Source organism: Ostrea edulis, chromosome 5 (assembly GCF_947568905.1).
Source record: "Ostrea edulis chromosome 5, xbOstEdul1.1, whole genome shotgun sequence".
Lineage (NCBI taxonomy): Eukaryota > Metazoa > Mollusca > Bivalvia > Ostreida > Ostreidae > Ostrea > Ostrea edulis.
In genome coordinates this window covers 82,973,052-82,986,207 of record NC_079168.1, presented here as the reverse complement: position 1 = coordinate 82,986,207, position 13,156 = coordinate 82,973,052, and the positions used below count along the sequence as shown (strand labels likewise).

The following is a 13,156-nucleotide window of genomic DNA, read 5'->3' as shown; positions in this document are numbered from 1 at the left end:
GAATCTAATTTCAGACAATATAAACACTCCACAGGAATCTTAAGAGAATGACTAAACATATATTTGGGGTAATTTCTTCAGCACTCAGTCCACGTCAATAAACAAATGAGATGATTACATTCCAGTATTGATGTAAAATTGAACACGGAAGTCAATAAATTCCAAACGCGACAAAACATGTCAACAATGACTACTACGAGACACATTATAATTAATTAAATTGGTGATAAAGTTCGATACATTCTGTTGCTCTTAGCAAGATACATGACATCAGAGCGCGCACCTGCCCCGCTGCTTCAGCTATGCCAGATTTATAGAAAGGGACGGGGGTAGCAAAATAATTACTTCTTGTAATAGAAATACACTAATGTAGATGTATATACTCGTAAAGCACCTTAGAATGGCACAAATCAACAGCAGAGATGGTTTCATTGCTGTCCCATTTGCCGCTAATATAAGCAAACGAGAGAGAGAGAGAGAGAGAGAGAGAGAGAGAGAGAATGTTATGTGAGAAGTTCTTGCATGAGAGAAGATTGGGAGGTTGAACTGGATAAGGGAGATATCGGATTGCGGGTGGTCTGGGGAAAACGGAGAACTCGATGTGTTTCGTCTTTCCTCGTTCTCTGGGAAAGTCGAGGAAAAGGCGGGTCTTCATTGACACCAGATATCCATCGAGGGCCTGTTTATGAAGCGTTACGTCTACGTGATACGTGATTGGAAGTTTGGAACATTAGAAAGTGAATGACATCTTATCTTCATTACAAACTATTAGGCTGAAATATTGATCATATATTCAGGAAGTATCTGTTATCTATCTAGGATTAAGAATGTTATTTGGCAATAAAATCCCTCACACACCATCAGCTCGGTGCAAGGGAACAAAAGGTATCACTCAAATTTATCAATGTATATAAACGATGAACAATTTGTTACGCAACGCATGCAGCAGATCTGTCAACAAAAATTCATCAATTATCTCTAAATACGCCGCCATTCCTCTCCATTACGTACACGGTCGTCAGAGGAGGACAGACTAAAGACTTCTTCCGAGGCGAAGCAAGCTAATAAATCGGGCGATATAACTATCAGTTAGTCCATATCAGTCTTCATCTCCAAACTTCTGTCGACAGGATTCCCGCGGAAATGGCGAGCATCACGCACACGCTTTTGATATTGAAGACAATATTTATAAATGTTTACCCGGCAGCAGCTAAGGAAGACTGCGCGAGTGTTATCTAATAATGCGGCATAAACAAAGTCTTTTGGATATGATAAGGTATGATCTGATTTAATGGGAGTGCGATGGCAGTTGATATGGATATACAATCCGATTCATGAAGAAAACTGTTTAACTCTCAATCAATATTGCATCTGTTTTACGGGTTCCACTCACAAACAAAACTCTCTTTACACCGTCAACACATTCCATTTCGTGTTAATGGGGATACAGGACCCCTCTTTACATATACTTCCTGTTTGTTTTCCTACAAACTGAGATACATCTCAAGGAATATGTTTGCTTGGATGCTGAAATGCGACTGCTTTAATTATTTTACAATATCTTTGTATCAGCAACTACTAAACTAAAATTGCATTAGGGAATTTGTCAATACATCTTTACTACGATCATAATAACGAATATCAAAAGAAAAAAATACACGTGAATACTTGCGTTTTACATTTCACGTTACATGAACACAAACCCGCTAAAATCCTGCTAACGTGCGTAGGCGATATCACGATAACCGGAAGTTCTTGAAAATCAATATATTGTAAAATATCCATTTTTAATTAATAAATCAATTTTCTAAAAAATCCGCGTCGGTAATGTGTCTTCATTTATTTTTTTAAAAACATATTTCATTCTGCAGTAGCATTTTCTGTTGATGTCACGCGAGTTTGTGAAAATTAATTCATAGTATGCACAAAAAAATAACAAAAAGACATAGCATATTCAACATAATATAAAATAAAGTACCTTTCTAGAGTACAATAGATTTTATTGTTTAAATATATTTAGTTCTATTGAGTTGCCTATCAGCAAAAGTATCATCTGTGATCCTCTCCCAGTCTCTCTGAGTCTGACCGACCACGAAGCCGATTTCACGGCGACGTAACTGCTCCTTCCGCTCTTCCACATCTGCCCAGCGCACCTGCTCAAAATCGTACAAATGTTAAATGATCTCATTATTAGCAGCAATTTACACCTGTGTTAAGCCTAACCCTCATCATGTCTTCACAATTTAAAGTTTTTCGGCACTTAATACTTAGCACTCTCAAAATATGTCTGGTATTTCAATCCTTATCTTTTTTCTTTAGAATGTGAGTGCAGACTTACCCTTTTCTGTCCTGGAACCAAAGGTTTGGAGTAGTACTCTCCCAAAAAGTCGTCAATGGACACGGGGGACGGTGGTCGTCGCTTCTTCTTCTGGACAATACCGTCCAATTTATCTGTTACACAGAACACAAAGAGAATACATTAACACGCCTAGCACTTTTGACTATCAGTAACATTAACACGCCTAGCACTTTTGACTATCAGTATTTTGTTCACGTACAGGGGACTCATTTTGTGAGGTAAATGTTTTATAATTTCCTACCTAATTCTTCCTCTGTTCCAACTTCCCATTTGCTTTTTTTAATATGAACCTACAACACAAATACATTAATACCACGTGCTGTAAGATAGATAACTGTGTTTCACAGGCTTAGGGCTGCTATCGCCATCTATAATAAATTCTGTATACTGAAAAGAGCAGATTACAACAGAAGACAAAGACATATAAATTTATTGACTGTGTGGATAATGAATCTCCATCATCAACTTTTACAAAAAGACAAAAGAAGTTACTGACTGTATGGATAATGGAACTCAATCATCATCATATCCTACAGAGGCAGACACAAAAAGTTATTGACTGAGTGGATAATGGAACTCAATCATCATCATATCCTACAGAGGCAGACACAAAAAGTTATTGACTGAGTGGATAATGGAACTACATCATTATCATATCCTACAGAGGTACACACAAAAAGTTATTGACTGAGTGGATAATGGAACTACATCATTATCATATCCTACAGAGGTACACACAAAAAGTTATTGACTGAGTGGATAATGGAACTACATCGTTATCATACCCTACCTTCTCCTAGGTTCCATGTTCTTCAACCGTGCAAAGCTTGCCATACATTGTATGTCATGCAATGTGTCACTGTTTCTCTCTAAAGTCTACTGTGTTCACAGAATGAGGATTCGATTTGTGTAATGAGAATTTTGTGTACAGGAAACAAGGATACAACCCTTTGTTAAGGGCATTCTGCTTAACTAAATAAAATGATTTTAACTAACTATGTCATTTAAGACAAAATGAATTTTTTTTTTTTTTTTTTACAAGTGTGACAAAATGTATTTGTACAAGTGTTTTAAATGATAAGGCAATATAACTCATTCATTTCTCACGGGTAAACCAGCTCATGTGTTTGTTTGTTACTATCATTATCTTTATTTTAAAAATACAACAATAACAAAAACAAATCCCCCCCCCCAAATCACATCAAATGCAAGAAATAAGAACATTTCTCTTTTTTTCTTATCCTTTTAACTTCACTTTCATCATAAAAACACTAATTTTATTTTCAGTGTATAATTTTCGAAAGACATTTCATCAATCAAATGTTTTGATAACTTCTTATACACTGGCAACAGAAATAGTAAACACTGGCAACAGAAATGACAATTTTAATCAGTATGTCATTGGTTTAAAATAGTAAACACTGGCAACAGAAATGACAATTTTAATCAGTATGTCATTGGTTTAAAATTACCTCATAGTTTATCAATCCTAGTTCTTTCATCAAAAATATCCCACCCAAATGGGTAAAATCTTAATATCCTACCCAAATGGGTAAAATCTTAATATACAACCCAAATGGGTAAAATCTTAATATACAACCCAAATGGGTAAAATCTTTTACCCGTTTCCTCAACCACTTTTTGTTGTAAATTCCCTCCCTTTGTCATAGCTACATAAATTATCAATACGAAAAACATCTGTCAGCATATACTGAGTATATGTGTACTTCTGAAAGGCCTCTCAAATACAAGGGAGTGGATCAGATGCACTGAAACATTCTGTATACTCAGTTCTTTCACAACATTAAAATTTCTTACAATACATGCAAGATTAAATATAGCATACTTCCTTCAATACTGACACATTCCACCCAAAAATAGCTCCAATGCAGCCTTACATAATTAAACCTCCCTTTTCCCTTTTATAAGTTTCCACATAAGTAAATACTAATTATACTACAGCTTTTTCAAAATGATTTTCTTTAAAAAAAAAATAAATGCTGACATTTAAAGTCATTTTCTTCACCAAGACATTATACACATGTGCACGCACACACACGTTTTGTATTGAAAAACCATGTTCTCTCATGTACATATTTTGCTTTTTGTTTCTCACAACTTGTAATATCCCAACAACACCTTGTCATATACTCCTCCCAGAAGCAGATTTCTACCCCACCCACAATATGTAATTCATCGACAAGTTCACTACAATTCATAAATTGCACTCTGCACCACTATATCATACTATTTTTAGTACATCATGGTTCAATGTAAATCCCCCTTACATTAAAAAAAAAAAAAAAAAAAAAAATTACAAACAAGATGTGTTTGTGAAACACTGATGCCCCCATATGGCAGCAAAGTTGATAATGGCCAAGGTTAAGTTTTTCAAAATAGGTCAAATCCAAAGGTCATGAGATCAAAAACTTTGGTACCCTAAGAAAGGTCTTACTAGAAGAAATACACATATGAAACATAAAACCCCTATGATATCATTATGCATTAAAAAGTTACAGCCTTGGTAAAGTTTTTGTAAACAGACAGACAGACCAAAGACTACATGCCCCAAAATCTCTGATTACAGAGACATAATTCATGCGTGGACAGCATAATTTTTTTCTAATTGTTGCATGATTACTTTTGCAAATTTTAATAGTCTCATCATCATCAACCATCAAGATCAACTACATGTCTAAATCATGGATAAACACACCATAAAGCATGGAGTAGAGACATTAAACAGTCAATTTGGGTAAATAAACAACAAGACATTTCAGTTTTTAAAAAATGTGACATTATAACCAAGATGTGTTGTAGCCTTAAATTTAACTTTTTATCCTTTTTTTACAAGCCCTATGATATTATGAATTCATTAATGTATTATGAATGTAAAACCTATTGATCTAAGGTTTTTTCAGTTTGTAACATTAATACATTAATTGTTGAACTTGCAACCCCCCCCCCCCCCCCCCCCCCCTCCAAAAAATAAAAGAAATAAAACCAGAAAGCTGTTGGACTCACCGAAGCTGAGCCTTGGTGCCTTGTTCCTGAAACACAATCTGATGACAACACATAGTAATTCTGTAAGTCGAGAACAGTAACAATACTTACCCCTCCGATCCTCACATCTTCCTCCTCATCGCTGTCTGTCTTACGACGCTTCTCTGATGATTTGACTTCATCGTCCTCCATCTCCATCTCAACCTACAGGTAATTATACACAAGTACAATGGAAGACATCTCAACCTACAGGTAATTATACACAAGTACAATGGAAGACATCTCAACCTACAGGTAATTATACACAAGTACAATGGAAGACATCTCAACCTAAAGGTAAATATACACAAGTACAATGGAAGACATCTCAACCTACAGGTAATTATACACAAGTACAATGGAAGACATCTCAACCTACAGGTAATTATACACAAGTACAATGGAAGACATCTCAACCTAAAGGTAAATATACACAAGTACAATGGAAGACATCTCAACCTAAAGGTAAATATAAACAAGTACAATGGAAGACTTGTCCATCTCAACCTACAGGTAAATATACACAAGTACAATGGAAGACTTGTCATTTAATACAATCTAACAAGAAACAGCTTTTGCTTTTAATGATTTTCCACTCCACTGGTCTTGAAAATGTTCATTGAAAAAGGATGAATCCTGATTTGATCCTGGGATTTTGGTGATAATGAAATATATTAATTCTTATTATCATTTTACTGTTTTTTCGCCAATTAACTAGGATATATTTCGTGTGAAGTAAAGTCCCCCCCCCCCTCCTCATAATACACCATCCTTACCTCTGTAATGGAATCTTCCTGAAGTAGAGCACGGACGTCCAGACGAAGATAATGTCTTGGGGTTTCTTCCCAGTATTTCTTTATCTGTTGTAAACAAAAAGAGATCTCAATAATTCAAGCTACCCAAAGAGATATGCACAACTTTCACTTAGCAAATGGGAAGTTAATCCCAGGGAAATTATTCCCATCAGTCTTATAGAAAAAACAAAATGAATTGATTGATTGTATCTTGTTTAACATCCCTCTCAAGAATTTTCACTCATATGGAGACGTCACCAAGACCGGTGAAGGGCTTCAAATTTAGGCCTGTGCTAGGTGCTTCCGGCCATTGAGCAGTATGGGTTCTTGAGCATGCCACACCTACTGTGACACGGGACATCCGTTTTAAGGTCATCTCCAAGGACTTGTGACATTCACACCTGATGCCGAGCGTTTGGTGATGGAACTGTCACTACCTGTTTTAACAACTTAGGTCTGTCGCAGACGGGATTCCAACCCCGACCTTCCGCATACGGGGCCAACGCTCTACCTCTAGACCACCAAGGCGGTTTTTAAAAAAATTAATGAATGCTTTAAAGTAACCACTTGCAAATTTATAGCATCAAAACAGCTCATGAGCTCACGTCATAACAACAAAACAGCTCATGAGCTCACGTCAAAACAGCTCATGAGCTTGCATTCAAAGTTTCAAAAAGTAAATACCTGCTAACATATTTCAGGTAATAAAATAAAGTCACCATATGTGTTTATTTCATAATAATGAATAAAGTTCACAAAATATCTAGTCTAGTTGTTTAAGCAACTCTACCTTTTTTTCCCCGGCAAACAAAGAAGATGGGTGAACTTGGCGAACAATAAGCCTATTCATGATTGGGCACCGGTCGCAAATCGGGAGTTTAAAATCACCATTGATGGTACCCGTAGTTACAATATATACAGTACCGTACTAAAACGCTGACCAAAATATTTAGAATTGAATAATATATATAGATCATACTTCAAAGAAGAATATTTAATCAAAATCATCATCAGAATTTGTTTCACATGCAGCATCATGTATATCAGATATTAAGCGGTTTTTAACACACACATAATTACACTGGTACCTGTGGTACCTTAGGTACCAAATGACACTGCATATATGCTCGTAACATCCAACAGTACATGCTCCGCATTTCCATCGACATATTAACTGATGTGAATGAGAAACCTCACATGTTTTGTGGTGTAAATCAAATGTGGAATAGCGTTTTCTGTATGGTGCAGTATTAATGCTTTGATGTGGATTCAGTTTTTCCCCAACAAATGTTTGTGAACAGCATTTACAACCTACTGGTACTAATATACCGAATATGATAAAGGTATCAGTTCTCGCCTCTTTTGTAACAACTCTGAGGCCGTTTTTACAGTTACAGAACGCACATTTGCTGTTAGATTTCCCGGCAGATACAAATGGGATAGAAACGGACACTTGATTTGCTTGTTTTTTTGTACTGAACTGTAGTTCACTGTGCCCTTTAGACAGTCTGCACTGGTTGCATATTTGGCTTTTGTCATGATCTCTTCAAATAATTTCTTAAGCATTGTTGAAATTATTCTCTTTAACTTTACTTTAAGATGTCGTTTACATAAACAACATCTATACTTCACAGGAGGCCCCATACTTGTTTACATTTATTTCACTAGCTGCATGTTGGAATCAATTACTTGTGATCGTCATAAAGACTGCATGCTATGAGTAAAACTATAAAATGCCAGAGACAAATAATTATGGGAAGTCAAATAATTCATAAGAAAAAAAAAAAACAGGTAGAAAAAATTGGTATTCGAACCACAGATATGCAATCTGGGCCTGTCCAAAACTTTATTGAGACTGCCGCCATACCACCTCGGCTATCCATCCCATGAAGAATATTGGAATTTCAAGCTATCTAAAGTCATGTACCCGTCGTGGACATAGAAATTTTCTTGATAATACGATAAAATTTATACACAAGAAGTAAGTTTTTTCATAGAGTGGGTCAAGTCTCCATACTTTTATTTACAAAACATATTACACCTGAACATGTACTAACATATTTTACTCAGTTCACAATGGAGACTTGACCCACTCCATATGAAAATATGCTTGGAAAAGTCAAATTTACTGTTCTTCTGTGAGTTTTTCGCGTATATGTGATTTTGAATAGGATTTTTTTTAATGATCCTTTGAAATGGGCACATCGAAAAAGCATTTTGGAAACTATGGATTGATTGTTTTAACTAGAATGCAAATTTTTCTTTTTCTGAAGAGTTTCAATTTTTTTAACTTTGATATTTGTACTTCTGTGGGTTCTCGGCTCGATAAAGTCACCCATCTTCTTTAAGTGTTACTTACTATTATACAAAAGCACAATATAAACAGGTCATGTTCAAACATATAAAAACACATTTAGCAGACATAGAAACCTTTTCAATCTCCTTTATAGATCTCTGGTGTGTGTTCCGCTTAGAACAAGCTGTAATGTCCGCTTCAATTTCTGCAGTGTACACCTGTCAATGAATATTAAATACAATTAATGCAATGAAACCATGGAAATAGGGTAGAGCTTGATGGCAAATTTCTGTCACTTTTCATATTGTACCTGAAATCCTTTTGACTTGGCATAACTCCAGAACTCCTCGAAGTGTTTGACTTTCTCGTTGACGGCATCCACGATAATGAACGGGAAGAAACCATCATCGATCGTCTTTTTAAAACTTTTGAACATGTTTTGTCTGTACGAGTTCTCCAGCTCAGGTTCATACTCGTACTCAAGCACCTGTTCAGTACAAAAATCATCAAAGATAAGACAACTCTTGTGAAGTTTCAATGTTTAACAATACATATATATACTTCAATGGAAATCTTAAACTGTTTTTGAAAAGTTGCATCTAAAAGTGAGATGCTAAATTATATCTTTCACATATTTAATAATCCTCAAACTAAAATCCCCCCCCCCCCCCCCCCCCCCCGTTCCATCAAACTGGAACAAAAATATGCCCTGACACAGTTTTGTTGTTGATGTGATTTCTCTTCAGAAGAACATTCTTTTATTTCAGATGTATGAAACTCTTACAGAATGTTATTATAGAAGTATATTCCTTCATTAGATGAGCTGCGTCAAATCTCACTTTAATTAAGGCCTTACTCAGAAGAGTGAACATATTACATGTAAATCTGTTACAAACATAATACACGTAAATCTGTTACAAACACAGTACACGTAAATCTGTTACAAACACACTACACGTAAATCTGTTACAAACACACTACACGTAAATCTGTTACAAACATACTACAGTGGAACCCCGTTATTATGTTCCCCCTTTAATACGTTAGTCCGCATATTACGTTGGAATTTCAAAGCACAAAACCATTTCTTAGCAAACCTATATAAAATAGACCTCTTTATTACGTTGTCCCAAGATGCCGAGACTCGGTATTTCGTTGTAAAAATTCCGACAAAAACGTAATAAACCCCTAATTATTCAATAGTGATTCTCAAAATAATAAGCCATTCACACCTTGGCTGCCCCAGGCAGTCACCATATAAATTTCCTGGTCTGTTAGGGGATTAGAGACGCTTGACTGATCACGCTTTGATAGATCTAGCGACATCAATACAGGTTATTAATACCCTGTATCGAAGCCAGTGATAAGCAATTAAATGATGTTTATTTAGAAATTGTACTCAATAAAATTTTCTTCGTTTTTTATATTTTTAAGATCAAAGAAATAATAATTTCTCAACCATATGCATGTTTAGCATCGTGTGATTGCTTTGGATATTAAAACTCTATTTACGGACAGCATGTAGGACAAAATTTATCGCATCACAGTTGAAACAGCTTGGATAATGGCTAGGACATAGTTAGGTGAGAAAAGGTAGTGTTCAATTAAAACAATTGTCAGTTATTTTGACATAATAGTTTGGGTGTTGTTAGATTTCGTCCATAAATACGCCGATCAAACTGCCCAGTGTTACATGTATTGGCCGATTCGTGCAAGGCATTTAGCTCAGTGAACATTTTAAAATCCCTTGGTATCTTTTTCTGATGTGCACGTGATTTTAGTGCCATCATTTAGTGTTATAAATGTGATCTTAATATTAGTGCATTATTTTTTTAAAGTGGATTGCGTTTGTTCTCCGTGTTTATCGTTGGTGAAAAAAGGGTGCAAGTGTTGGATATCGCGTGCGTTTTGTGTCGTCGTTTTGTTGGTTTTTTTGGGATGGGATTTATGAAATTGTGTTTTGTATCGTGTATTAGAGATATAACTTAAGAAAAACTATGTTTTGTTATTTTTTGTTTTATGTACGAATGTTGAATACGAACCGGAACGAGTTATTGAGAGAAATTTATATGAATGCATTATGTTAAAGTTGAACAAAATGGCGGAAACGAAAGCAGATCTGCAATGCTTATCAAAACATCCTTATTTATCCTACACAAGAAATAAAGAAAAGGGTTGAAAACATGAAGAATTACGGACATTTAAGATAAGATGTAAATAAATCAAGTGTCATAGTCTTTAAAACAAAGACAGTAGAGATATGTTCACACACACACCTTCATGGAGTATCAACGGAAGATATAGTTCCAAATGATATTTTTAATGGATTTCACTGGGAACGTTTATTATGTTGACCCCGGTTTTACGTTATTTTATCGTGACAAAATGGAAAACGTAATAACGGGGTTCCATTGTACACATAAATCTGTTCAATACACATGTAAATCTGTTACTAACATAATACACGTAAATCTGTTACAAACACACTACACGTAAATCTGTTACAAACACACTACATGTAAATCTGTTACAAACACACTACATGTAAATCTGTTAAAAACACACTACACGTAAATCTGTTACTAACATAATACACGTAAATCTGTTACAAACACACTACACGTAAATCTGTTACAAACACACTACACGTAAATCTGTTACTAACATACGACACGTAAATCTGTTACAAACACACTACACGTAAATCTGTTACAAACACACTACATGTAAATCTGTTACAAACACACTACACGTAAATCTGTTACAAACACACTACATGTAAACCTGTTACAAACACACTACACGTAAATCTGTTACTAACATACGACATGTAAATCTGTTACAAACACACTACACGTAAATCTGTTACAAACACACTACAGGTAAATCTGTTACAAACACACTACACGTAAATCTGTTACAAACACACTACAGGTAAATCTGTTACAAACACACTACACGTAAATCTGTTACTAACATAATACACGTAAATCTGTTACAAACACACTACACGTAAATCTGTTACTAACATACGACATGTAAATCTGTTACAAACACAGTACACGTAAATCTGTTACAAACACACTACAGGTAAATCTGTTACAAACACACTACACGTAAATCTGTTACAAACACACTACATGTAAATCTGTTACAAACACACTACACGTAAATCTGTTACTAACATACGACACGTAAATCTGTTACAAACACACTACACATAAAAATGTTACAAACACACTACACGTAAATCTGTTACTAACACACTACACGTAAATCTGTTACAAATACACTACACGTAAATCTGTTACAAACACACTACACGTAAAAATGTTACAAACATACGACATGTAAATCTGTTACAAATATAATACACGTAAATCTGTTACAAACACACTACGCGTAAAAATGTTACAAACATACGACATGTAAATCTGTTACAAACACACTACACGTAAATCTGTTACAAACACACTACGTAAATCTGTTACAAACATACGACATGTAAATCTGTTACAAACACACTACACGTAAATCTGTTACAAACACACTACACGTAAATCTGTTACAAACATACGACATGTAAATCTGTTACAAACACACTACACGTAAATCTGTTACAAACACACTACACGTAAATCTGTTACAAACACACTACGTAAATCTGACACACTGCGTGCCATTGTAAACATGGTTTGACCTACTGACCTTTTTCTTGACTTTTTTCCCTGTTTCTGGGTCTTTCTCTGTTTTTTCTACCTCTGTCATGAAGTAATCATCGAGACACAACATCCGAGGAGCCCCACCCCCATGATGAACTTCTTTATCCTATTAATAAATCACATGGACAGGATAAATAGAAAAGAAAAACTTAATTAAACAAAAAACAAAAATCAAGTTTTATATACATGTATATAGTTGAACAAATTCAATTCAAATTAAACTTATTTCCTAGTAAGAAGTTTGATGCTTAACTGAGAATAGAAGTAATGAACTGGTACACACAGAAAACTATACCAGAGTCAGTGAGAGACAACAGCCTACCATATTCACCACTCATGTGAACTGTTGCATCGCCTACCCTGGTATACACACCTTCCCCACCATACTCGGCTATAAACTGCTCAAGATAACCCTCTACCCCAGTTCGACCCGAACCCTGTCATTTTTACAGTGTACTCAGTTGATTTAATGTAATACATGTACCCCAATCTCTAAACAAGCCTAAGGATCTTTGGGAGTCCAAAAAATTATTGGATTTTCCTCCACTTTTTAATTTCCAAAAATTTGCAGTGCGTTGATGTCTGGTGGGTTTTAATACAAGCATCATACTTTAATGAGTTTTCCCACGTAGGTTTTTCCAGAGCCGGGCAGTCCCCGTAGGATGACCACAATTTGAGGTGGGCGTGTCCTGCGACAAGGCTGAATCAGCAGTTCCTCTACCTTCACTACCTCGATCTTTGGCTCATGAACACTTCTATCTCGACTCGGACTTCTGTATGAACTGAAATCTCGGAACCTAATAATCATAATGCATACACTTGATCATTCTTTTAATTCATTTATATATATTTTTGAATACTTCTGAACATTACATTGTGATATGAAAAAATCTGACAACTGTTACTGACCTGTCTCTGTCTCTATCTACGGCTGAAGCTGGTC

General features: G+C 35.4%; 1 protein-coding gene across 4 annotated transcripts in view; it reads right to left on the bottom strand.

The window, feature by feature from the left end:
- Nucleotides 1-13,156, bottom strand: part of LOC125649107 (YLP motif-containing protein 1-like) — a 74,805-nt gene that overhangs the window by 24,428 nt on the left and 37,221 nt on the right. For 3 of the 4 annotated variants that reach the window (XM_056166502.1, XM_056166504.1, XM_056166503.1), the window contains 10 exons: nucleotides 13,123-13,156; nucleotides 12,824-13,010; nucleotides 12,200-12,319; nucleotides 8,802-8,978; nucleotides 8,626-8,709; nucleotides 6,178-6,261; nucleotides 5,474-5,566; nucleotides 2,601-2,649; nucleotides 2,339-2,451; nucleotides 1,979-2,153 (listed from right to left, as the gene is read on the bottom strand). In XM_056166502.1, the coding sequence (XP_056022477.1) occupies nucleotides 2,007-2,153; nucleotides 2,339-2,451; nucleotides 2,601-2,649; nucleotides 5,474-5,566; nucleotides 6,178-6,261; nucleotides 8,626-8,709; nucleotides 8,802-8,978; nucleotides 12,200-12,319; nucleotides 12,824-13,010; nucleotides 13,123-13,156 (1,088 nt within the window). In that variant the 3' untranslated portion in view covers nucleotides 1,979-2,006. The remainder of the gene's footprint in view (nucleotides 1-1,978; nucleotides 2,154-2,338; nucleotides 2,452-2,600; nucleotides 2,650-5,473; nucleotides 5,567-6,177; nucleotides 6,262-8,625; nucleotides 8,710-8,801; nucleotides 8,979-12,199; nucleotides 12,320-12,823; nucleotides 13,011-13,122) is intronic. The other variant, XM_056166505.1, reaches the window with a different exon arrangement.